General features: G+C 33.7%; 1 protein-coding gene across 1 annotated transcript in view; it reads right to left on the bottom strand.

Moving 5' to 3' along the window:
* The window catches only part of RIMS2 (regulating synaptic membrane exocytosis 2), a 626,602-nt gene that overhangs the window by 126,696 nt on the left and 472,271 nt on the right, over nucleotides 1–27,635 (bottom strand). The window contains exon 29 of the mRNA XM_033842900.2: nucleotides 17,094–17,194. Coding sequence (XP_033698791.1) covers nucleotides 17,094–17,194 — 101 coding nt within the window. The remainder of the gene's footprint in view (nucleotides 1–17,093; nucleotides 17,195–27,635) is intronic.

The following is a 27,635-nucleotide window of genomic DNA, read 5'->3' as shown; positions in this document are numbered from 1 at the left end:
AAAGTTTTGAAAGTAAAACTTCAGAGGAACGTATTTTGGATACATTTAGATTATAGCATCTTCAAGTATGTAATTCACAAAAAACCCAAATCGAAGTTATAAATGACCTACTATGGGAGTTTACTTTTAAAATGGTTCATTCTTTTTGCTTTTCCTAAAGTATGAAAAACAAAAGTTATATAATTTAAGTGAGACAGAAGCAGCTAAATTATTATTATACCAAGGTAATGAGTTACGAATGTGAATAAGTTCATTTATTTAGGAAATGGTTGGTATTGTTTTGGCACTATACAATAAATGCTTTAAACAATTAGCATCTATTAGTTTCCAGCTGACATGAACAATGGATGATGTGCTCATCATTATCTTTAATGAAACAAACAAAGAAGGTTTACTGCATAGGATTACAGGATCTCAGCTGAAAATTGTGCTGACTGGAGATCATTAAAGTCTTGGACGACAGTGAGGGAGCTTTTCCCGACAACATTTTGATGTTTTGTACATTACTATTAAGCAGATCATGAAGCAGAAAAATTTACAGGAAATTATTGTTCTCCGGGATGTTCCAGACCCTACAGTTCTTAAGTGGCCTGGAAAAGTTAATGTTCTCCCTATTTATCTAACATTAGTGGAAAGCAACAGTCCATCAGCAGAGCTCTACTGCAAGGAAAGTTATTATCAAAATTTTATAATAATATTCCTGAGAAAAAAGTAAACTCAGATTTCTAAAATAAAATTTTCATTTTCTCCTATATACTCATTTCAAGTTCTTAGATTAAGTAATTTCCTAGTTTGAGTTCTCTACAGCATCTCAGCAACTCAGGTCATTTGAGCTTTGTACGTGAACCTCTATGAGACGTCCTTAAGCATTGCTTGTCTTCAGTGTATTGAATCTCACCATAAAACTGCGATTTATTGTCTAAAACTCTAGTCCAAGAATTGGTTATGGCAAAATACTGGGAAGCAAGAAAGCTCACGTTTGAAGAAAAATATTTTAGGCCATCAAGAAGTACTTGGAGGAATATTTACATCATATTCAGAGAGAAAACATGAGTAGATCGAAAAGTAGGAAAAAATTGAGGCAAACATAATATTTGGAAGATAAGAGGGGGGCTGAATTTCTGGGCAGGGCTCTTGATATCAGTCTGGCGGGTCTAGAGGAGAAAAGAACAGAGCAGAGGGAGTCCTGGCGCTGTGGTAAATGAAACAATCATAAGAGCAAGAAGATGCTCTCACTTGCATCATCTTATTTTTATTCCATATAATAATTCAAAGAGAGTAGAAGTTGTGTCTTGTTAGTAGCACAACTGTAGGTACTTGCTTTTTGAGGAGATATTTCCAGATGATTTTTTCTCTGTCCTAGCCAAAGTTCTTATCATTGTCTGATTTGAATGCTGACGGTGTAAAAATCTGCTTGTAAAAAGATAATTTTCTTTAGATAGGACTCTTAAAGAAGGTATTTTGTGTTAAGTTCTCTACTTTGGAGGGAGAAGACAGTGAGGAAAGGCCACAGAAAACTGAGGGTTAATTTAAGATTTAGTTTTGTAAACAGTATCCTGCAAATGAAATCCCAGCTAGAAAACTCTTTAATTCCTTCAAAGAGAATTAATCACTGCCTTGAGTATTCCTAAACTAATTTATGCCTTTCTTATACCTTTATCATGTCTCTCTGTCTCAGTCTCTGTCTCTCTCTTATCTATCATCTGTCATCTATCTATCTATCATCTATTTATCTACCATCTATCTATCCTGCTAGATTATAAATTCCTTGAGGATAATTACTGTCATATTTATTTTAGTATTCCCATTATCTAGATCAGTAGTGCCTGACTAGAAACTCAATGAATGTTTAATGAATAGAAATGAGTGGAATGGTTGTTTTATCTGGGCTATATACTGAGGTATTATCTCCAGTATGAAGTACCAAATCAGAGTATAAACTACTGTAGTGATAGCTGAATAGAGTTGAGTCACTTAATCCTTTCATTCTCTGTGATGGGTACAGATAGGAAGTGGTGTGCTTATACGTATTTAACAACCAGCTATTCAAAAGGAAAAAGTTCTGATTTACAGAGTCGGCTCATTTCTGAAGGCTAAATACTCCCACTGTGGCTGATTTCAAGCTACCAGATGGTCACTGAATGCAGAGTTGGTGCATACCACCAGGGGCGGGGGCTTAGAAATAAATGCGTTATTTGTAGGACTCACAAAGACTTGTTAGGAGAAAAGATGTATGGGACAACAAGATATCATACCTGCAAACTACTCATCTTGTGAAAGATGGAACAATAACAGCTTAAGATAAAGAAACACAATTGCAGACAGAGTAGCCATTAGCTTGGAGGCAAAGACTTACTAAAGAGCCACTGTCCCTTGGTCTGAAGGAAATTTGTAAGTTTCCTGGAGAATTTGTAGAGGAGGAATTAATGCTAGTAGTCAATGATGACTTTCTCAAAGGTTTGGCTCTGTGGGAACTCTGTGTCTCTTAGTAATTAGCTGTTCAAGGAACCTCATCCTTTATTTACTTCCATTGATTCCTCACAATTTTCAGAGATGGGAAGGCCAGTTCTGCGATGAAATCCCAGGTTTAGAAATCTCAGGTAGCTGCAGAGCTTGTGCTTTTGCCTTTAACAAATGCATTTACTATTTTCCTTCTCAGAATCCTTAACTCTTCCCCCATTCTAATCTATCATTTACTAGAACTGTTCTCAAAAAACAAACAAACAAATACCAAAAATGTCCTAATTTATCAGCCAGCAGTGTCTTCTTTCTTGATTTTGCTATTACATCTAATATTGTTGAAGTCCTCTCTTTTCCTGAAACTTTTCCATAATGGCTTCTCAGATAATGTCACTCATGGTTTCTCCCCTATCTCTCTAACTATTTATTCTTTTTTAAAATTTTATTTATTTAATTTATTTATTTTTGGCTGCATTGGGTCTTTGTTGCTGCATGTGCAGGCTTTCTCCAGTTGCAGTGAGCGGGGGCTACTCTTCGTTGCAGTGCTCGGGCTTCTCGTCGCGGTGGCTTCTCTTATTGCGGAGCACAGGCTCTAGGCGCGTGGTCTTCAGTAGTTGTGGCACGCGGGCGCAGTAGTTGTGGCTCGTGGGCTCTAGAGCGCAGCCTCAGTAGCTGTGGCACACGGATTTAGTTGCTCCGCGGCCTGTGGGATCTTCCCAGACCAGGGCTCGAATCCGTGTCCCCTGCATTGGCAGGCCGATTCTTAACCACTGCGCCACCAGGGAAGGCCTCTGTTTATTCTTAATCTCCTTTGCTAGCGTCACTTTCTCTAACCTGATTTTAAATTAGATTCTCCCCAAATTTCAATCTTTAGCCTTCTTTTCACTATACGAATTCCCACAGAATGATCTAATCCATTATCTACCCATGTAATGACTAAAAAATCCTTATCTTTTCCCCTCACTTCTCTCCCAAGCTTCAGACCTGTATTTCCAGGACATCCAACAGGACATCTCCCATATGTTGTTTTGTAGGTACATCGATTTCAATGTGGTCCAAATCAAATTTATTCTCTTTCACTCCAAACCAGCTGTTCTTGTATCTCTTATATTCCCTCCATTATTTAATAGGCTTAATAACCAACTAAAACCTAGAAAACTTGTGAGTTATCTTTGACTTCTCTCTCTCCAATATTCTCCATTCTAATCAGTTAAGAAGTATCACTCATTTTATGCAAACAAATATCTTGATAATAAGCTACTTGGGACTTATGAATGGGTCCTTGGTCTTTCATATTCATAGAGTTTGTTATACCTACTTATTTGTCTCACTTGCTGTTGAATGTCTACCAATATTCTTTCTTCCCCTTTGTTCTTTACTAAAAGAATCAGATTTATTTTGGTGGTCTAACAGCAACAATGAAAAAAGAAAAGAACTTCATTTTTTAGGATCCCTTGTAGCTAGGGTGACCCTTTCACTTGAGTCTGGCCTCTGAGGTATAAGCAGGAACTTAGGGGACACAGTTTGGAGAGAACTATTACTTTTCTGATTACAGTGGGCTGGCTTAGCTGTTATGGTCTTTGCCTTTCCCTCTTGGCTTTTCTTTCTGATTGGAGTTCACATATGAGCCTACGTTAGTAGTCATTTTGTGACAATGGGGATGAATGCCTTCCTGTAAGAATAGGGAGCAGAAAGACAAGTTCTAAGAACAGAGAGCTTGGCTTTTGAAACAGTAGTACCAGCCCTGAACTGCTGCTTGAATTTCTTGTTTATGGAAAAAAAAGAATCCTTATTTACTCAGATGACTTTGTCTATTTGTTATGAACATCTGAATGCTAACCCAAATGGTATATCACTCATCCTGTTCTGTGCCTGTTCTGACCTCATGGTAAACAGGTACACTCTTGGGCTTCCCTGGTGGCGCAGTGGTTGAGAGTCCGCCTGACGATGCAGGGGACGGGGGTTCGTGCCCCGGTCCGGGAAGATCCCACATGCCGCAGAGCGGCTGTGCCCGTGAGCCATGGCCGCTGAACCTGTGCGTTCGGAGCCTGTGCTCCGCAGCGGGAGAGGCCACAACAGTGAGAGGCTCACGTAGCGCAAAAAAAAAAAAAAAGGCATTGTCCTTTGACACCAGATTGGCTTATTTACTTAGGGTAGGATAACGTTAAACCTGACTTGGAAACTCATGTTTTTTCATTCTTGAAACAGTTAACCTGGGTTGATTTTTTGTTTTTGTTTTTTTCGGTACACGGGCCTCTCACTGTTGTGGCCTCTCCCGTTGCGGAGCACAGGCTCCAGACGCGTAGGCTCAGTGGCCATGGCTCACGGGCCCAGCCGCTCTGCGGCATGTGGGATCTTCCCGGACCGGGGCACGAACCCGTGGCCCCTGCATCGGCAGGCGGACTCTCAACCACTGCGCCACCAGGGAAGCCCCCTGGGTTGGTTTTTATAATTATGCTTATACTTGGCATCAAGGAAAGTTAAACTAAAGAACATAACAATCCATGACCATAACACTAATAATTACTAAAATGTGAATAATTTTAATGGTTTACAAACAACTTTCATATATTTTATATATTATTTTCTTTTCCCCAACATCTGACAGCTATTACTTTTTAAATTTACAGATAATATGTATTACTACTTAGCCATTTATTATTTTAGATGTATCCACATAAGGTAAATAATTTTCTTTTTCCACAGCTTTACTGAGTCTTAGATTTATTTTTATGCCATTTATTTTTCAGTAATATCTCAAACAAATGTCATCTGAAATTTCTGCCTCAATCAAGAAGTCTGTTCTTCCCAGACCCTTAAATGTATTAATAACAATATCTCATTCTGATATACGTAACATTTCATTTACATCCAAGCTCAGAGAGAGTAGAACAGAATGCCTGCTGCTAGTGAAAAACCAATGAGTCCATTATTCTGCCACAAAAGGAGTTACTATTAAAGCAATTATACCATTATTATGATTAAATGCTTCTCCAAGCCCTCGGATTATAGACTTGTAAGATCCAGCTAGAATTAGGAAATATCATAAATAAACTCTCCTTAGTCATAAAATTCCTGACATTTAGTTCTTTGTAAACATCTTTAACTATTATGTGGCTTATTATGTAATTTTTTAGAGAATATTTATATCTTTTATTAGGACATAGGGTGGTGATATTATAGATATTAAGTAGCAGGCTAGCATCCCAAAAGTTGTAATGGAAATAAGACATGAGAACACAGCAGTAGGATCATGGTCCTGGGAATCTATAACGGGCAAAAATACAAGAAAAATTAATGGATTGAGGATATGAAGTGGTGTTCCCTTTCAAATATTAATACCTTAGAAAGTAATAAAGTAACTCAAGGTACTTGCATCTAAGAGAATCAGAGCTAAATAACAGCCTGAAAAACAACATATTATTGAAGAAACTAAAAGGGCCTGAGAATTGCCCTGATGGATCAAATTCAAGCACAGGGCAGATATAATTACATTCTGTTGAAAATCTGGAAGAGGCCCACTACCCTTACTCCTTGTGTGAGAAGGTAGGGTAGGATCGGTTGGATTTGCATGAAGACCATTTGGGGTGGAGTCAACAGTCAAACATGGCAAGGAACGACAATTATGTCTTGCTCAGACTCTAGCAGTAGCATCTGAATAGGACTCCTTGTCTTTAACATCCTTTTCAAATTCATCTGAAGTATACCATTAGAGTATCTTCTAAAAGCACAGATTTGTAGATACTGGTGACTTAAAAAAATCTTCAAAGCTTATGATTTTAAAGAAGAACGTTCTGGATTTTTAACTGAGTGATCTAAAGCCCTCCACAATCTGGTCCCAGACAACTTTTCCATTCTTACCTCTTAATACGTATCCCAATTTGTTAAATGTTTCTATTCTAAAGAACTACTAGCTGTTCCTTAAAACATAGCTTGTGCTCATATGCTTTTATAACTCTGCTTAAGCTCTCCCTCTGCCTGTTATGTCCTTCACATTATGTCTTATTCTACAGTGTATTCCCAGATTTCTTCAAGCCAAATGAATATTTCTCATTTTATTTTTCCTTTGCATGATTTACTTGTATTGTACTACTTAACACGGCCTACTTTGTACGAGCACTACTTTTTGTGCATGTGTTTCCCTAATTCAATTATGAATTCTTAGTCTGGAAGGATTATGCCTGCCTGCTTCCTCCTTTCCTCCCTCCCTCCCTCCTCTTTCTTTTTTGCATTTCTTCCTGCCTTTATCCCTTTCTTCCTTTCTTCCTTCCTCATTCACTTAGTCCTCCATTTTATTATTATTTATTTGATTGTTTATCTGGTAATTTTTCTTCTTTTAATGTTGCAGAACCAGAATCCAGACTTAAAGCTGATCAGCTTCAGAGATACCTGTGGTATGCAGTTCTGAGTAGCAGGAAAGAAAACATTACTAAATGTTCCCCGAGATAACAAAATACGTTCAGATATTTAAAAAGGAGGATTCATATAACCATCCTTTAAGAAAAAAAGCCCAGGAAAATTATTTGGCACTGAAACATACTTTTAGTTATTCACTCGTCACTGAGTCATTCAAAAAAAATCACAGTATTTTAAAGCTGAAAGTGACTTCAGAGAGGATGTAATCTACCTTCCTCATTTTATGGATGAGAAAATTGAGAGAAATAAGTTAAATGAATTAACTAAGCTTATAAAACTAACTTGTCAATATTAAAGTCATTCTATTTCTTTTCATCAAAATAAATTGTGAACCATAAATTCATGTTTAATGGGATACTAGGCAGCATATTTAGAACCTAAGCCATTTCTTTTTAAAATATTCACATATAGTTTTCTTCTTTAAAATAAAGATTTTCTTCCTTTTCTGAAATTTGAAAACTACATAAAATGACATGTATAATCAGAATACAAAACCAGCATGGAAATAACACTACTATACTACTTATAACTATATGTGGATGAATTTTAAACAAGTAAGATATTTAAATAATAAAAAAAATACAAACTAACCTGAATAAAAAGACATTTTATGTCATTTTGAAATAACACCTTCGTATTCCATCTAAAACTCCGATGATTTTTCTTTTTGGCAGAGAGTGAAAATGGGCTTGAGAAGTAACATGTTCTTACATGACTGACCCTGAAGACTGTTAGCCTTGAAGTGAGTATTCCTAGTCATGAAAATGACCTAAGAAGGGTCACTCATAAAATCAGAGCCATTTCTTTGTTAGTCAGAAAGCTATATTGAATGGTGGGTTTTGGTTCATCTATCAGAACTGAGTTCAACTGTAAAGTTTTTGTTACTCCTACCTCACTTGTTACAATAAATAATAAAAACAGCTACCATTACTGGGCTTTCCCATGTGCCAAGCTGAGTTCTGTACTCTTTTACATACAATATTTCTACCTCCTGAAATTATCACCAGCCAAAAGTTCCTTCTCTCATAAGAGATATATTCCAAGGTTAGCTATATTATTTCCAGTCTGGAGTATTATTTTATAATTTTCAAAATTGATGATGTAGAAATAATCAAAATTCCATGTTTAGGAAGATATTAGTAAATTAATTTTGCTAAAAAATAATATCTGTAATCCTTCCAACTGACGAAAAGTTACAACTAGTTTTTGTGCTCATGAGCAAAGCTATTACATAATAAAATTGTAGATATGTTCAAATTATAATTAGCCAAATTAAACTGAAATTATAGATGTGGGAGACTCCATGCTGCCCTCCTAGTTGACTGATTGCCTTAATTGACTAAAGGTTTTGACTTAAGTCTCGATTCAAACTTAGTTATCAATTATTTAATGTGAAGTATGAAGCAAAAACATTATACACATACATTTATTCTATAAATCATAATTATTATGCCATAAGTTAATTATAAAATCTGTAGATTCAATCATTTGTGAGAATACATTGAGTAGAGAGCCTGACACTGATCAGAGATTACTGAATCAATAATGAGACAACACTAGATAAAGGAAATGAAATACAGAAGATCTAGTTCAAACCTAATTTTAAAGATTAAGCTACAAGATTAAATGATTTGCTTAATTAATGATGAGGCTGCCTAAAACCCAAGTGTTAATATATAATGATGTTTTTCAACATGGCCTCCAAACTACCATATATTTGGGTAGCACTTTATAGATAACACAGAAAAAGGTTGGGTTGTGAAGAACTATTGGGCAATGTATCCAAAGTCTTATAAATGGCAGAATCAAAATTAGAACCTAAGTCTTCCAATTCTTTCTGAGTATTCTTTCTATTATGATTAACTCTAGACAGAAACCAATAATCATATGTCCATTAGAAAATTTGTTTTAGACTCTTGGGTAATAACCTACCCATACCCTCTCCAGAAGTTCATATCTTGTCCTTACTTGCCCCTGGAGAGACTACAAAGATGAATAAACTATATCCCCATTCTCAAGAAGTGTGAAGTTTAATAAAAAGGTAAGAAACAAGCAAATAAGCACCACATAAGACAGAATATATGTATTTTAGGAAGTGATAATGTCATGGTTGGTTCAGAGGGTTTATATGTTTTCATATCTCTGTTGTCTTGAATATTCTTATATTTGTAATTTTTTATATGGCTATACTTAATCCTTTTAAATTACATGAAATTTGAGTTGGAAAGAATGTCTCTGCATTATTTATCACATTTTCTTCCTTCCTTATTCCTCTTATCCTCCTTGATTCTATAAAGCAAGATCTCTCACCCTTCGGTGACCCGTATCATTCACTCCTTGTATCCCCCCAAAGGGCGCTCTAGTTGTCAGCAAACCAGCAACCCTGGAGGCTTGATGAAAGCAAAGGTGAATGCATAAAGTTCCATTTTTGCTGGAGGTAAAAGAAAAATGTTTCCCTTGTGTGTTCTTAGGAAATATATAGGAAGAAATTATGCTCTTGGCAATAGCAGCTATTGTCCATAGACTGACCCTTTTACCAGGGAGCAGCTAGATGCAATTTATTTAAAGATCTTTCTTTTGTTAGTTTTCAGCAACATTATATTTACTAAAAAGAGAGAAATTACAATTTCTTCCATAATTTTGTAGTGTTCTACAACATGTAAGTTGCTGTCCCAGTCATCTCAAATGACTTCTTCATAATTAAAAATATCTTTTTTATATTTCCTGACCTGACATGTGGTTTTCCTGGCCTGATATGTGATTATACAGTATGAGGTAGCAATTCACAAATATAATGTAAAGAAAGAAGACACATGCTTGAATGTCTGGCTAAGAAAAACATATTTAAATTTAAATGTGGTTTTATAACTATGAAAAATAATTTTTAAAATGAACTTGCAAACACAAAAATATTTAATCTCCTAGGATGTAAGACGGTAGTTGGAGAAATAGAGAAAGTAAACACAATTTTAAAAAATCAAAAAGTTTGAAACAAAATAGCTATAGTTAGTTGCCTGAAAATACATATTTACATTACAATCAAATATGCTTTCATAATGCATTAAGGTGATAAACTAAAAGACCATTAACTACTTTGTATAGATATGTTATAGCTGAACTGTATATCCCCCAAATTCATATGTTGTAGTGCTAACTTCTACTACCTCAGAATGTGACTGTTTTGGAGATAAGGCCTTTAAAGAAGTAATTAAAGTAAAATGAGGTCACACTGATGGGCCTTAATCTAATATGACTGGTGTCCTTACAAGAAGAGGAAATTGGAACATAGACACACACAGACAGATGACCCTTTGAGGCCATAGCAAGAGGGTGGCCAACTCCAAGCCAAGGAGAGAGGTCTCAGAAGAAACCAAACCTGCCAACAATTGATCTTGGAATTCTAGCCTCCAGACTGTGAGAAAATTAATTTCTGTTGTTTAAGCAACCTAATCTGTGGCATTTTGTTATGACAGCCCTAGCAAACGTTAAGAAAAAAGAAACCTAAAGTTAGAAACTTTTATATTCAAAGATTAGTCACAAACTATAGAATTTCTAAAATTCCATTAAAATTATCTATTATTAAGTTTGTAACTGTGGGTCTGTTACATAAAGTGAGGTATGTTTGTAGATGTGAGACAAGGAAGAAATAAATAGTTGTTGCTTCCATCAGCTAAAATATGGAGGAGAGGAATTCTCCTTTGGCTCAGAGCTTTAGGATATGTGTGTGTGCATATCATAGATTTAGATAAATTATGTGTAAATTTAATTTTCTCTCTCTCTATGTTTAAGTTAAATTTGAAGTACATTCCAGCTGGCTAAAGAGTAGAAATGGCAAGAATGATAATTTGTGGTAGATAAAAATTTGACTAACCTGATAAAAATGAGACAACCCAAATCACTTTTTAACTTTTTAGATTATCATTAGTTTTTACACTTTTCCTCCCTTTTCACCCACCTATTTTTTAGGATTACCTTAAAGATATACTAATCTGTATCTAGCAGATTGTTGCTGGCAACAGAAATAGACCTGGTAAGAGCAGGGTATCTGTTGAAAATAATTTCTCTTTTTCTCTTTCTTCCCCATCATCATCATCATCATCATCACCATCACCACCCCACCATCATCACACGACAGCTCACATTTACTTATTCCTTATTATATTCCAAACTCTGTTTGAGTTATACATAACATATAAATAGACTTAGTCTTGAAACCTATCCTATGAGGTAGGTACTATTATTAGCACACTGCTAATTTTGCTAAAGAACGTGAAGCTATCTTATTGCAGGGTTATACAGAAATGAACACAACAACAGAGAAAATTGACAAAGTAGAATAGACGTTTAGAGAAATGGCAGGTTTCAGTGAAGAAATCCAGGTGCAGCCATTGGCATTCTCCCTGGCATCTTCATCAGTAAGTGATTAGATTTCTTGACTAGTTTGGGATGGAAACTATGAGGAGGTGATCTTAATTCTGATTTTTAAAAAATGAAACCATTCTGCTGGATATCTGGCTAGACTTAAGCCTAGCAGGAATTTTTTTGAAAATCTAAATCCTACTTCTGTTCATAAAGCAGTTGAACTGCTTATGCCAAGAAACGATGCTTCATTACTTCCCACAGGACTTCTTAACCTCCTTGAGGACCTTGCAGGGTAGAGATCGGGTTACTAAGATCACTCCTATTAGAATTCTCTTGCTCTATGTATCACATGATTCCATCTAACCCTAGCACAATGGTGTCTGTTTCATGAGAATACCAGGTTCTCTGGGTAGCTGGAGAGTCAATGATGGAGCAGCTCTTCCTCCAGCGGGCACCAGGCCCAGCTCAATTGTACTATTATTGGGCTGTGTTATATGCTACCAGAAACTCAACTTTTCTGCTTATCCAAAAAGAAAATCTCCTAGCATTTTATATCAATCACTGTTATAAAATTATACCTTGCATTTCTTCACTTTCAATAAATACATGTATTTCCACGTATCATCTTAGTGATTTGTATAAGGCCACCTAATGTACATTTTAAAATTCACTTTTTATAAATTTAGTTTTTCAGTTTTCAGATCCATTTATGTCACTGCTGTTAAAGAGTATTTCTTTTTAAATACCCATACCCACAGCCATATGCCTACCTGTTAATCAGCTTGCCAAGAGCCAAGCTCATGGAATGTCAACCTTGATAACATCATTTCTTAATTTCAGTAATTTAGCTTGTAATTCTCATCATATGTTACGTTCCAGGCTCTTTTTATTTTTTTATCTCCATATTCTTTGAAGATTCATAAATTCTTTCCCCCTAAATTTGATCTCTGCTGCTTCAGTCTCTTTATTTGAGAATAAAGGGAACATTCAATGATATTTGAGTTACACTAAAATCCTTTTCATCAGCTCAGTTATTTCCTTACCATTTCTTTTCAACCTTGTCGCATTCATTTCTGGTGCCTATGGCACATTTGCTGTTGTTATAAAAAAATAATAACAAATATCAGCACCATTTATTAAGCATTTTACTAAATGCTAAACCATGTGTATACATTATCTCATTTCCTCCTAATCATCGCTGTATGAAAAAGATCTCAAAGTCCTTTTTAATAAAGAAACTGAGAGTAAGAGGTTAACCTACCGAAAGTCACCCAGGTGGAGTTTGCTTGTCTCCAGGCTGTGTTCTCATCTCCTACACTGTACTCAAGTACTGCTGCCATATTTTGGTGATATTAGAGTCTTAAAGTACTCCTGATTCACAAACACCAAACTTATAAGCAGCCCATAGATGCCACTCCTCACCAGCCCCAGCCTGTCTCCCCTCTTCTGGTCCTTATTGCTTGTGTTTTGAAAGTCAATTTAAAACACTTAAGGCTGGCCTTAAATGTGTATTCTCAGTGTTGAGAAGAAAGTAAGCTCTAATTAAGGGAACAGCCTAGTTAACAATGGTGATCTACCTGCCAAAAATACTTTGCCTTCAAAAGTCTGAATTTTTTTTATATTGATACTGCCTACAGCTCCATTGTGTGAGGTTTATTTGTATTTACAGACCTTTTTTTTTTTAAAACTATCTCTGTGTTGTGTAGTTCATATTATAATGTAAGTTACTTTAGTGGGATTGCTTTCTTCCTAATATGTCTCTTTGACATCAGTGAATGGATCCTTACAAGAGAAGAAGCCTGGAAGAAAAGGTGACAAGTGCCCAGGATCAGGTATGTACAAAGAATGGAGAAAAACTATTTTTTTCCCTTTCTTTTGCTGTGTTGTGCTCCACTCCCAGAACACTGACTCAGTCTATTAGATTGCAGGTTAAATGGATTAATATGAACTTCTGGTCCACATTTGAAAAGTTCTGCAAAATTTATGGGCTATCTTGCTTAATTCTAGAGTGATAAATAAGAAAACAGAAGATTATAAGTGCTACAATAGGGGTAAAATATTTTTGTGATAATTTTGTGGGAACATTACCACCAAAAAGGAACATGTTTTTCTACAGAGAAATAAGCTTTGATTTCCAAATAAACACGGTATCAATAAACTGTGTAGCTTCTCTGTTGAAATCTGATGGACTACCCTTTTAAAAAATATCCTCCAAGTTCATTTAAAAACATTAAATATGGCTAATTTAAAAAGCAAACATCATATACTTACATAAATATTATCAAATTCTCCATATTAATTTTCAGATATACCTATATTGTTTATCAATTATTGCTAATTATTGTAATTATGTAACTCATAGAAGGGTAGTTGGTCTATGCTGAATTATAATTCACATTGTTAAATGTAATAAACAAATCATGTTTTTCTGAACCAAAGAAGAGCAGAGAACATTGGTTTTAAGTTGATTCTTAAATTATATTGAGAGTAGAATAGATGAATCACATGTAAACTGGGATAAAGACAATGCAATAGGCATGAAAGGGTGCATTGGCTACATAGCTAAATTCTGTTTTGAGGGGAAAAGCCCTGAGAAATCATCCACTGGTTAAATAGGAATCATGTCTGCATGTGGTTTTGATGCTTTTATTAAATATAGGCTGTCTGCTTACAAATTTCCTCATATACTTAAAATCTGTTTAGAAAGACAGTAACTTAATAGGCATTGCTCTGCAGGTACTTTCAAAGTGAATTAGTAAGGAGATATTTTATAAATTAGTAAGAATTGTTTACAACTGTCAGTGCAGAATGCTTGAAAAATTCAGGGAAGCAATGCCATTTAAAATGTGGAATGTGTAGTTTAAAAAAAAATTTCGCTAACAATTATATTCCATGAAAGCTTTTAATAGCTTCACTAGAATTTCAGGAATATAGCTCATAAGTATAGCACATGCTCCACAGGCTTTGGATTTAATCTCAGTTATCTCAAAATTGAAAACCAGATTAGCTACAAATAATACTTTCCATGATTTAATGTGAACTTGGGTAGATTACTTAACCTTTCTATGGCTTAGTTCCCTTACCAATTAAATGATCTTTTCACGAATTAGAGTTAATGTATTAAAGTGCATAGCTCAATAGCAAGTATTTAATTGGCACTTGTTCTCAAACAAGGAAGAAAAGAATGGAAATATAAGGTGAATATCCCTAGTTAAAAAGAGAGGGGATGTAGTTGAAAATTTTAATCTAAATAATTGTTAGTATGGACATGAATAATAACTAAATCTATACATGTGCTTGACTGAAAAGAATCCTCTGTAATTTTCTCTTTGATCCATGAGAGAGTTAGATCGAGGTAGGGATGATAGGCAGATAGATGACCCAGCAAAGATAGTTCCACATCAGGAAATTTGTAGTGGAACAAAATGGAGTCGTGCTTTGGATCCTTTTCAAAAGTTGTACCTTAATGACTTGATTGCATTTTTGGTTAGGCTGAGTGCACAACTCCAGCAATAGTAAACAGAATTCTATGTACTTGACATTCATAGGATTTGTTAGATACTAGGAGAGGCCTTGTAAAGGAGTCAGATCACTTATTCTCAGAAGAAAGTGTTCATTTTTAAATGACATCATCCATCATCCATCACTGGCTTCTGGCTAAAACCCTAAAAAGAGGAAGTCAACTCATTCAGTTACCTGGAAGTAAATTTTACATGCAGCCCACCTTAGAGCAGTGGTTCTCAAACTGTAGTCCACATCTCAATCACCTGGGAGGCTTTTTAAATCCAGGAACATCACCCCTAGAGTTTTGATTAAGTAGGTCTGGAGGGGGTCAGAGAATTGCATTTCCAAAAGTCCTTGGGTGATGTTGAGGTTATTGGTCTGGGTCTACACTTTGAAAACCGCTGCCTTAGAGAATACCTAGGAAATTATTTGCTTAGCATAATAAGTCCTTTGCCAAGACTTAAATTTTTTCTAACCTAAAATAATTGGTGTCAAAGTTATAAAACTTTGAAGCCTCAGGCATTCTTTAGTATTCCTTTGGTCCATCCCTTGTAATGAATTTCTGCCAGGTATCCATAACAAGAATCATTGGCATTGCTTCTAAGGAACTTGTTTTTATTGTATGAACAATGTAAATCATATGAATGACCCAGTTTCCTTTTCTGCCTTTGCTGCTTGTGAGGAAGCTCACAGTCAAAATATAAGCCCCACATGTAGCAGGTGTATAGGATCTCACACTATGCATTTTGTTCACAAGCTTTACTTCTGGCGTTACCTTGTTTTTTATTGACCTCATTTTCCCTTGATACTCATTTCTTCACTGACGATATTATTGAGAGTATTTTATGTATTTTTAAGAATCATCTACATTCCTTCCTGAAGTATAGTGGGATATAAACAAACAAAACAAATATGTGTTATCTTATGTTTATGGAAGCTTTAATATCCTATTTTATCAGGACTTCATGCCTTGGTCTTTGGATTATATAATATGAATAAATGAGAGATTAGAGCATAGCAGATGCCACAAAAGATCAGGTCTTTCTTCCTATTTAGCCCTAGGCAGAAATATTTTTAAAAGTACCTGGAAAGGTGCAGATATCATTTCTGATACCAAACTTAAAAGGTTAGAGATGTATCTGAAATATACTATCACTGCAAATCTGTTTTCTGTGAAATTCACTGAACCTATTTGAAGTTATTCATATTTTCATTTTAGAATAAAATTTCTAGAAGTTAAAACCTGCTAAGTAAAGGCAAGGCTATTTTTTGTTTGTTTTAAATTTACCTTTCTCTTGGCATTAGGCCTGTGCCATTTCCAGGACAGCAGAACAATCCTGTATTCACCATATCAGTCAACATTCATGCACTCTGGGGAAGAGATTGGTGGCTTGGAAGGTGATGCTGAGGTAAGAATATCTACCTCCTCTAGGTTGTATAATGGAGAAACTGAAACCTATGCTACCTACCACATACGCACATCCAGCATAGCCAGTTGTGCTTTACTTCGTAAGTCTTATCTTTACTGAAGAATGGGCTATAATTGAGAGAAACTGAAGGTAAGGATAAAATAGACCTCACGGTATAAAAATCCAAATTGCTTTTCTCTAATACACAGATAACAGACCACAAATATTACATGACTGCAATGATTAGACCACATAATAATGAAATGTTAGGAATAAGTTTTGCTATTTTCATTCTTTTGTTAAATCTTAAATAGGTACCTCAGAGCAAAGTCTTTGAATGAATAATATGATGAGCCTAAAAATGTTTTGAAAATATAAAGGCAGTGAAGGGCAAGAGCAATGAAATAATACTTTTTTTTCCTACACTGGTAGACTTCACACCTCAATTTATTACCAAAAAGTGGTTCAAAAGGATTCTCACTAAAAAACTTTTTGAATTCTTTATAACACCTCATGAGTATGTATTTTGTTCCAATAACTTATTAATAAATCAGATTGAATTAAAATGCTATAAAGTAAAAAAATTCTATATGTAGGAAAACCATAAGATGATAATAGAAGTTCTTCCTAAACATTTTTGAGGGTGTTAGGGCCTTTATAGGTTTTATAAAATGAAAAATTCTAAAAGCTTTGTTCTTCAGATCATTTATGAGTTTCATTTCCTTAATCTCCTATATTATATAATGATTTTTCTAAATATTAAGGCAAGTCTATACCTAAAAGTTGGTATACAAACACATCATAAATTTTAGCATTTAATATCATGGGGCCATTGCATTATATGTTTGTGTCTGACTAATTTGCATTCAGCAGTTTGAGAATCTAACAGTTTCATATGATTAACTGATTATTTTACAACTTTTAAAAAGAAAAATGTCTTGCCTTTGATTGGTAATCTTGTTCCAGTCTGGGATCTGATCCGGCTACCTGTTTGTATTTGTTAATTTTCATTTGGCGATTTCTCTCCTCTATATCCATAGCACCTATCGAGTAGAAAAAAACCCATAAAATTAATGTTCAGTTCTTATTTCTGAGCCCAACTTACAGGATGTATAAAAGAAGAAATGCTAGGCTGATATATTACTTTCATTCAAGGTAGTATGTACAAATTAAATGTCAGTTTTTAGATTTATTTAAGTATGCAAGTTGGTGAATAAAAGCATGATTATTAAATATGTGAAATAATTTAAATCTGAATAAAATGTAAACAAATGTAAATAGAAGACAACAAATCTTCATTAGATAGAAAACACCTTCTGGTACATATATGTCCAGGAGAATATATTTGACAGCACATAAATATGACAATAGTAATATTATAAGAATTTTGGCTTGTAACGAATTCATCAAGGTTCGAATTATTTACTGGAAAGAGGTTGTAAGTCTCATTGGTTTCAAATACAATTTTACAACTGCATTTAGAATTATCATAAAATCGTCCCATGTATTAAAGCAGGTTGCTCCAACATACGTGTGGATGCAATTATCAAGATCTTTTGAACTTGAATTTTCTAGAACTAGGATGAAGAAAGAGGCACTTGGAATAATACTCCTGAAAACATACCATGCCTATAAAGGCACAAAGTATTACTGAAATCATTCTAGGGGAAGAAAAGAATGTAAGGAGGTGAGAAACTGAGATAGTAAGCCTATTATAAGATGAGATTAATGCTGTCTATAACAGGTGCTTCCTCAAAACACATCAACTATAGATATCAAGAGGGTCTTTAAGAACTTTGGTAAGAATAAGAACTAAATTCAGTAAGAAAACCTTAGCAAACATGAAAAAGTGCTTTAAAATTATATTTATGATTTTTATTAAAGAGATTTTATAGAGAAATTCCATTTCTCATTAATAGGCATAATGGAAAAACAAAATCTCAATTGTATGCTACAAACCTACAAACTGGGAAAAATAATCATAGCTTAGTAGGTTCAGTGGGTTTCTACAATAAAATGTCATCATGTAAATCCACAAACACTGGGTCTAGGTAAGAATGTAAACATACACACACATAGCCCTGGCTTAAGATCATAACTTTAAAACTGCAGTAAAGACATATAGACAAAAGTGTGCCCATTCAAAAATAGGTATTTTAATACTCATCCTGAGAAAAACCTCACTGTATATTTGATAACTGCTAGTAAAAAAATTTTAAGTAAAATTTGATAATTAAAATAAGATACAAAGGGAAGAAAAAGTTTCAAAAAGGATTAAGAAAATCTTGACTAAAAGAATGTATAAAGAGTTTAGATTATATGACATCTAAGTAAAAGAGCAAATTTAAATCAACTAAACAGTTTGAGTCAAATTTTAATAATGATTTGATTAATTGATTCTGTGCCAAATTATAAAATGGGGAATAGAAATAAAATGTTAATATCAGTTGAATGATACACAAAATCAAGTGAGTGATTCCATGATATAAGTGTGAAATATGGTCAAGTATAATGTCTATTACTCTATTAAAATACAATATTGGAATTGTTTGTACCTCAAGAGATATTCTCAGATAAATATGTTTATTTTCTCCAAGGGCAAGGGAACAAAAAAGCCATCCCAGCTTCAAAAAATTATGTATGCTGAAAAAAATATTAGCTAAATTAAGTGTTTGGGAAGTTTCTTTTAAAAAGTTTAATTTTGATATTATAGTAGCAAAACAGTATTTTAAATATAAATAGCACCAATAGACAAAGTTTAAACACATTTTACATATACATAAATAAATATACATATACATATAGACATATACACATACATACGTACATACATATATACATTTTCTAATGTTGAGACTATTTCCTGGACATCGACCTCCTATGACACTACATTAAATTCTTCCTGATTATTAGATAATGTATAATATTCAAATTGTCTCAAATTCTTTTTGGTATAAGGTAAATTATTAATCAAGTAAACTAAGAAAATATGATTTCTTATTTCATTAATATCTTAATAACATAAGCCATTTAAGAGGTTTACCTGTTTTTAAACCAATAAACTAATTGTAGTTATTTTGAACCTGAAAAAGACTACTTAATGTGTCCAAAAAGTTAAAAAGTCATATTTATTGTGTTGGTATGGCAATCAAGTAAAAAAAAAAAGTTAAGTTATAGGTAGATTTTGTAATCAGAGATGCAATTGAAAATGGCCATATTAACCAACAGTAAGACAGTGGTTGCTTAGGTTTCTACATTTACACTACGAAGATCATCAGTACACCTTCAGTGATTTCTGTAGTACACTTCAAGCAATAGTTTTAAGTTTGCTCTTCCAAACACACACAAACACACACACTCTTGGGGTCCCAAAGCAGCTTCACACACCACACTTCTTTGAAATAGGGACATAGGTCTGGCAATAATGCAATTCATAATGAAGCTAAACAGTGATCAGAATATTGTAGGATTGCTGACTCAGTGACCCCATCTTGTGATCTTAAGCAAAATGCTCAAATCTGGGGATCTTAAGAGGGAAAAATCTCAAGTCCAACGGCAAAGCTCAAAGAAAGAACACCAAAATTCAGAAAACAAATTAGAGAATCTATGATTACAACATCAGGGAAGTTTAAGACTATTAACCTTATCTAAATCCAGGAACTGCATTGGTTAGTATTCCAAATTTTTGTGGCTAATTTAATGATTTTTCTCTTTTCTCCACCCTATCCTTTTCTTCTATCAATACATAAATATTTGGCTTCCGGTTTAAAAAAGTCTTCCTTTAATTGAGATTAAAAAGTTTCATTTCACTAAGTGGCTATCTGTTTCATGAGGGTTTCTGATGAAAATAATCACGTCTGTAATTCCTTTTTTCTTTGATTATTATATGTCTTCAAAAAACTTAAGATGTGCCTTTAAATAATCTGAGATTAGAGAACAAATTACATTGTTAAAAATTTTACAAAATAATACATCAAGAATTTGTGGAGTGATCATTAAAAATTTACATTTTATAATTGGATTTCTTCTAAATTTTATCCTTGTAAAGGTACATGTTAAATTTGCTTTTCAGTTAAATTTAAGAATTAAAGACATTTGTGCAATGTCTTAATCAAATTTTTATTAATAGTGAGAGATTTCCAACAAAAATTATTCCTTGTTGAAACTATCTAAATAATTGATGACAATGTAAATAAAATGTATTTGCACAAAATACATACAGAGGTATCATAAATGTAGTCTGAACATAAATCAAAATATTATCTGAGGCCTTTTTCTGATTGAAGCTAAAGAAGTATATTACTTATCTATTAGAAATCTATTTATAAAATTAACTATATTTTGCCAAATCATCAAAGAAAGGAAAAAAATATTTTTGATAACTATCCTATTGAATCCTAGTTTACAAACTTTTCTTCTAAAAAAATACAAACACTGTGGAAGAGGCACAACAAAACAAAAGATGATTATGGACAATAATGATGACAGTGACAGAAATAACATATTCCAAATGGACAAAGTTTAAAAGGGCAAATTCATGTACTCTTTAAATGCTACAGTCACCAGTTAGGCATGTACCAAATTAAGTATAATAAAAAAAGGTATAATCAGTGTATGCTGCTGTTTTCTCACTTTGAAGTAACAATTACACAAGAAAAAGCATAGCTATTTGTGTGTTTATTTTCTAGATTCAGTAGGATAGAGTATAAAACTGATGTCTTTCAAAAGTCAAAGGAATAGGAATAGGAATAGGAATAGAAATTGTTAAAATGCATCGAGATAAGAATATGTAATACTTTGTTATAATATTATTTTCAAAGGCAGTACAATTCAAAAAGAAGATACTGTCTTTGGTTTTATTTTACCTGCTCTTTCAAGAGTCTAATAACTGCAAAAACACTTTTCAGAGTGACAGTAATAAACTAGCTGTTGACAAAAAAATTAATGGTCATTTATATGAAAGTTTTCCAAAGTAAGTGATGTACAAATATTAAAAGAAAATTATTTAAAAATAAAACATATTTGGTACTGTGTATTAAAAGGCTTTACAATGGTCATATTTTTGACCCTGGAATTTCACTTCCCAGGATCTTTCCTAAAGAAATAAATCAATGTGCAAAGATGTACATACATATTCATTACACCATTGTTTGATAATTGCAAAGGCCAGGGAAAAGAAACTCCAAATGTCCAAAATAGGGGATTAGTTAACGGCATTTATGGTGTATCTACAGAATATTATACACTCACAAAAAATGATGAGAACAGTGTGCATGTGCATTCACATATATAAATTATATAAAATAAAGACACTGCAATTAGTAATTATAAAACACTAAATGGTGGATATGGTACTATAGTTTGTAGTTTAAAAAACCATATATATTCATAAAAACATATATGCACAAAATTGACAAAAAAGACAAAGACATGGAGTGAAAAACATTTAAGATTTACACACCAGAGTAGTTATCAGTTATCACTGGTTATTAGAAGTTAGTATAAGTGCTTTTGGTTTTTTATTTGGGTTAATATATAGTTTATAAAGTATCCACAATGATTATACATTATACAGAAAAAACATTTTAAAAACACACAAAATATAATGTTTATGTGAACAAGGACAAATTATCCAGTTTGAAAACCTTGTATTTTTGTAATGATTTGATAGAATGCTTTGGAAATAAACGTTAAATAATTTTTAAGATGCAAATATGCAATGATTCATTATTTAATTTATCTTAGGGACAAATATTTGTTAAATAAAAGCTGTGGGTATATTGATTAAAAGTGGTACAAAATAAGAAATACTGCCAAATGCAATAAAGTGCAGATCTTTCCAATTTTTATGAATGTTAATACAAAAAATGATCTGACATGTTTTTAAATTTTCCATATTAGTTTTTCCAAGTGTAGGACTTAAGAAACTATGCAACAAAAATTAAAGAAGTTACTTTAAAATGATTTCTTCACAGTCACTTGGCTACAATGAATTTTCTCATATTTTTAGACAAAAACTTTATCATATACTAGAACCACATAAAAAGTACACTTTTGTTAGCTAAATTATTTGTTAAAAGAGATGTATTGCAGGGAATAACAAATATTGGAACACATTAAATTGAGAAAAAATATGGAAATAAATATTGTGAAAAAATTAAAAATTATGCACCAGATTATTTTGTATTACTACTAGGGCAAATAGAAGCATTTTCTTTCAAAGTGTAAATAAACTTAGTCTTAACTGTGCAACTAAGATACACGAATTTTGAGGAATAATTATTTCAAAATCAATCAACTTTGAGGATTTTTCTACTGCTGTCACTAGGAAATAACACATTTGGAATGAAAGAAAATATAATTTATTTTTCTTATAATGTGTTTACTTATTTGCTCCTAGGAATGCAGGAAAACTGAACTTCATAGTTGCCTAAGTAAAATGTGGAATTAAATGAAACATAAGAGTTCTAGAAACTTATAAACTGTGTCCTACTGTGAGGTTCATAGTTAGGCGCTATAGTCTTTTGAATTATGTTCTAAACCTTTATGATCTGTTTTAGATACTTAGGTTACCTGTGTATCTGTTTCTCTATTAACTCTCTGCCATATTCATTAAATAATACTTCAAAGGAGATGTTATAGATAAATTTCAGACTCCTTTCACTATAGTCAAAAGAAACTAATATGCAAGCTACTTTAGGACATAAGTTATAAGGAGTGATCTACTGATCTCAGGAAACAGAGTATGTCTACTTTTGACATCTACATTCAGTGAACAGACTTACTGAGATTTTATTATTCAGAGGACTTGGATTTTAGCACCATTTTAGGTTTCAACATGTAAAATCAGGATGTACTTGGGATCACGGTGGAAGATCAGGGTTTTGTCCATGGAGAGTGCAGAGGATGTAATCATCACAGAGTTGATAGGGCTTTGGAATTGCCCAGATTTAGGGTAATGAGTATATTTATGATACATAGGATTGAATAAAATCTTAAAAACAGCACTGGTTTAGAAGGTGAGAGTCAAGACTTGGGCTCGAGTCTTAATTTCATGAGCCCTATAACCGCAAGCACGTCATTTCACCCTTCTGAGCATAAAGTTCATCATCTGTAAAATGAATAATTTTGGACCAGATACTCATTATGATTCCTTCTGCTCTACAACTCTCTGGTTAGTTAATTCTGAAGGCAAATGATGTTTGTTTGTTCTTTTATATTGTAATACCTACTTCATCAATATAGATAATGTAAAGTGTACTAGAAATTCTTGCTCTATTTGCCCTGGTATTGCATTCATTAAAGTTTCCTTTATAGAATGTGTGTATGCATGTGTGTGTGTGTGTGTGTGTGTGTGTGTGTGTGTGTGTGTGTGTGTACAGAGGCAGGGAGAGGAATGGGATGAAGGAAGGGAGGGAAGGAGAAAGGCAAACAAAGAGGAAGGGAGGGAAAGAGAAAATTGAAAAGCTCATTAAACCAGGAACTTTGCCCAGGAAAAAAATCATAAAGGTGATCTAATCTAGAAGCATCTTTTAGACTAGCTAAAGTGTAACTGTTTCACCTACATATTGACACATTTGTTGCAGGGTGTACAGTGACATCTTTAGGAGAAAATGTTTAGCAACCTTCTAATAACTTAAATATTTTAAACTTGTTAGTCACAATTCCTATATCTTTAAAATAACCTTTAGTTCAGAGGATAAACTAAATCCTAAAATGAAAGGCCTTAAAGAAGGAATGCAATGATTATCATTAAAATTGCTTCTAAGAAAAAATGCAATAACCATTGATAAAAGATAAAAACATGAGTCAGATTCATCAGGTTAATAAACTATTTCTCATATGTGTTCAGCACTTTGGAATGTTCTGACTTTTCCCTGATAGCTAAAATCTACATTAAGGAAGAGATAATCCACAGAGTAGCACGTATTATTACCATGAGTATGACTTGTCTCCTATTGTGTTTTGGTATGACACAATTATCACAGACCACTGTGTCCCACATCTGGGGCCTAATTAACATATCCTTAAGATATATTTCAACTACATCCACTCTTTACACACATCAAAAGATTGCACAGAAGATATGAAAGGAGCATAATAAAGAAATTTAAATGCATCTTTACATTTGTTTGTTTAGAAAAAAATAGAAATTTAAATATACTTAGAAATATTGGCAGTTAATTTAAAAATCATGAAAAAATAAAAATATCCATCATATAAAAACTGGGATGAGACCTATGCTGGAAAAGAGACCCATATAATTTCTCTTATGTATATTAGTGTGGTAATTAATAATAAATCTATATATACCCTTGAATGAAGGATTTAGATATATGGCTTTCAAGTAGTACTTGTGCTTGGACATCAAGCTGTATTTCTTTCTCCAAGGATGCTAATATTGATTACTATTGGTCAATGGTACAAGAATCAGTATATGGAGCAACTAATGTCACATAGTATACAACTCCCTCAGAATTCAAAGAAATGCATTCTAAATATTTCATGACTAGGGACATGTTACAAAACATTCCTGTTCAATACTGAGAAGAAAGAGGAATAAAATTTAGATGAGATCACTCAGAGAAAGAAGGATGAGGATTAGATGAAGAGGCATCAGGAGAGACTAACCTAAGTTAGAGACTGAAATGAATTTCATTCAACTTTCCAAATACCCACATGGTAATATCAGTTGCACTGAGGATCCTTAAATAAAACTGCAAATTGGATTGAGTGGTCTCCACTGACATTAGTGTTCCCTTTCTGAATTCCTCTCTTCCTGCTCTCCTCTTCCTAGACCTCTAGTACTGTTCTTTCATGTTGTTCGCAGTAAAATGTCCCCTCTTGCATTCTCCACCTTGTCACAGATAAAATGCCCATTTCCTGAGGTTAAGGGCATGGATTCTGGCACCAAATCTGATTCCTTCAGTTTAAATTCCAGCTTTAAATGACTGGAGTAAGTTATTTAACTGATCCGTATCTGAATTTTTCAATTTATAAACTAGAATTAAAAATAGTATTTACAAAGGGTGGGAAACTCAGTAATGGATTAAAATAATTTATACTACAGTGACTTAAAATTATCCAAAATGTTGACAGCATTTCTGAAATCTGTGATTGAGGAAATGCAAAGTTCAAGTTGGTTTTGATCACTGAGTCCTAGTTTTGCAACTACTCCAAGCCCAAACCCTCCCAATCCCCTTGTTTGAGCTAGTTCTTACACTGGGTCTCCCAAGAGTAAAATCTATAGTATGTGGAATTAACTTCCAAGTCATCAATTATTCATCACCATTCCAAGTTTGGTAAGTGGGGCCCACCGTATCTAGTATAAAAACAATGGATTTTTACATGATGTGAGCATTTGTGCCTGTAAAAGTGAGCCTTATATATTTGCGCTATAAAGTTAGAATACCCAAATGTAGAGAGCCTCTTACTGTATCTCCAATACTGAGTCAAGTGCAATATGTTATCTGGTTACTGCTGGTTCCCTCTTATTTCACGGTGACTTTACTCAAAGAAAAACTTTATCACTGAGTACTGTAGTTAAGTCTGATATTATGAAACTTATGTCTCAAAGGTTCCCCCAAATGTCATATTTGCCAAACCCAGTGATCATTCCTCAGAACCATTCTACTGGCCCTCACTGCAGCATTGGATATAATTACTACACTATCCTTGACATTCTCTCCTTCAACTGTTTGGCCGTGCACTTTAATGCCACTCCTTTAGTTCACTCTTTACCAGACATTGTGTTGGCTCATCTTTCTCAGTCCATCTTTCAAATACATACATTTCCTAAAGTTTTATTCTATCCCTGAGTGATTCTGTCTAAATCCACAGCTTCAACTGTCACTTCCATGATGAGGGTTCCTACCTTCACCTTTCCTCTAACCCTAAGATTCACATTTCTGGTTATCGCCTAAATGCACCTAAAATCCCCATCAGCACCTAAAACTCAGCTTGTCCCAAACAAGTTAAAGTTACTTCTCATGTCTGCTCTTCCTTTAGTTATCAGTAAATGTCTAAAATATCCAGAATCTATTTCTTTGGTAATTGCCTTGCTTGTTCTTGATCTTTCTTGGTTAACTGACCACTGCTTTAGACTCAAAGCTTTAGTCCTTTCTTGGTTTCCCAGCTCATCCGCTGTAGTCATCTTTTCTCTCTGAAGCTGTAGGTCAACCCTATCCATTACCATGCTCTGTGTTGGGGTGGGACTTGGCTCTTAATTGCTTGAGTTGTGTTAGATTAAGTAAGTTTTTCTATTAGCATATATTTAGTACTGTTTGAGTAATATATTAAAATTCATTTTAACTTTGTATATTTTCAATAATTTTTAAAGTCAGATTTATTACGGCATAATTTACAAAAATTAATATTCACACTACTTAGGTACAAAGGTCTATGACATTTGATAAATATATATAGTCATGCAGCCTCGCTGCAAGCTACAGAGTATTTCTGTCACCCTAAAGTGTTCCCTGGTGTTGCTTTGCTGTCAGTCCTCTCTGCCAGCTCGGATAACCACTGATCAGATTTTGATCTAGCTTTTAATTTTTCTTCAATAATGTTTTTACACTAAAATTTTATTTGAACAAGGCATAGCAAATGAAATTTAACAACGCTTTTAAAAATACACAGTTAAAATCTTGCATTCTAGAACTTGATACTAATGTTCTGGCACAATTAAGTTCTTAACAATGATAGTAATACTCTGTACATGCCAGGAATTGTGCTAAGAGCTTTGCATGTGTTATAATTATGTTACTCAATCAGCACAGCTGTTTGTGGTAGGACTTATTATTTTTTCAATTTTACTCATTAGAAAATTTGTAAGGTGGCTGACATTGGTCTGTTCTCCAAAATTTATAATCTGAAATATTTAGTCATGAAATGACTCTCTCAACACACCACTCTCAACTCTTGTTTAATTCTTTTTTCTTCCCAATGTTCTCCCTTTTAAAACTTCCCTTTTTCGTTTCTAGCTGAATCTCCTCTTTGACTAATTTTCTTTTTTGGTAATGTTTCTTCAATTTATTTCCCTATGAGCCCAATCTTAACCTGTGATATAGTCATTTTTAATCTGTAATCTTCCTTTTAGAGATTCCTTCTGATTCTCATCCCTTACTTTGAATTGGTCAATCAACTTCCTTCACACTCTGCATGACCTTATGATCTATGACTAGGTTCTTCCCATCAGTTGCATCATGTAATTAATTAATGCAATACTTCTATTTATTGTCTTTCATTTTCCGTTAAACTTTGCCTTTCCCATTATTAGTTCCCTTCTTCATACCTACCCTCACATCCCACACACCATCGCCTCAAGCCTTCAAGCAGGCTGATAAAAGAAACCACCATCTGTCAAGTCACATCTTTCTCTTCAGCTAAATTATAACCTAATTTACATTCCCTTGGCAATTATCTCCAATATATTCATGCCAACTTACCCTTTTTTATATTAAACCTATTTGTTGCTCATGCCAA

Source organism: Tursiops truncatus, chromosome 17 (genome assembly GCF_011762595.2).
Source record: "Tursiops truncatus isolate mTurTru1 chromosome 17, mTurTru1.mat.Y, whole genome shotgun sequence".
In the NCBI taxonomy this organism is placed as follows: domain Eukaryota; kingdom Metazoa; phylum Chordata; class Mammalia; order Artiodactyla; family Delphinidae; genus Tursiops; species Tursiops truncatus.
This window is presented reverse-complemented; position numbering and strand designations above follow the sequence as displayed.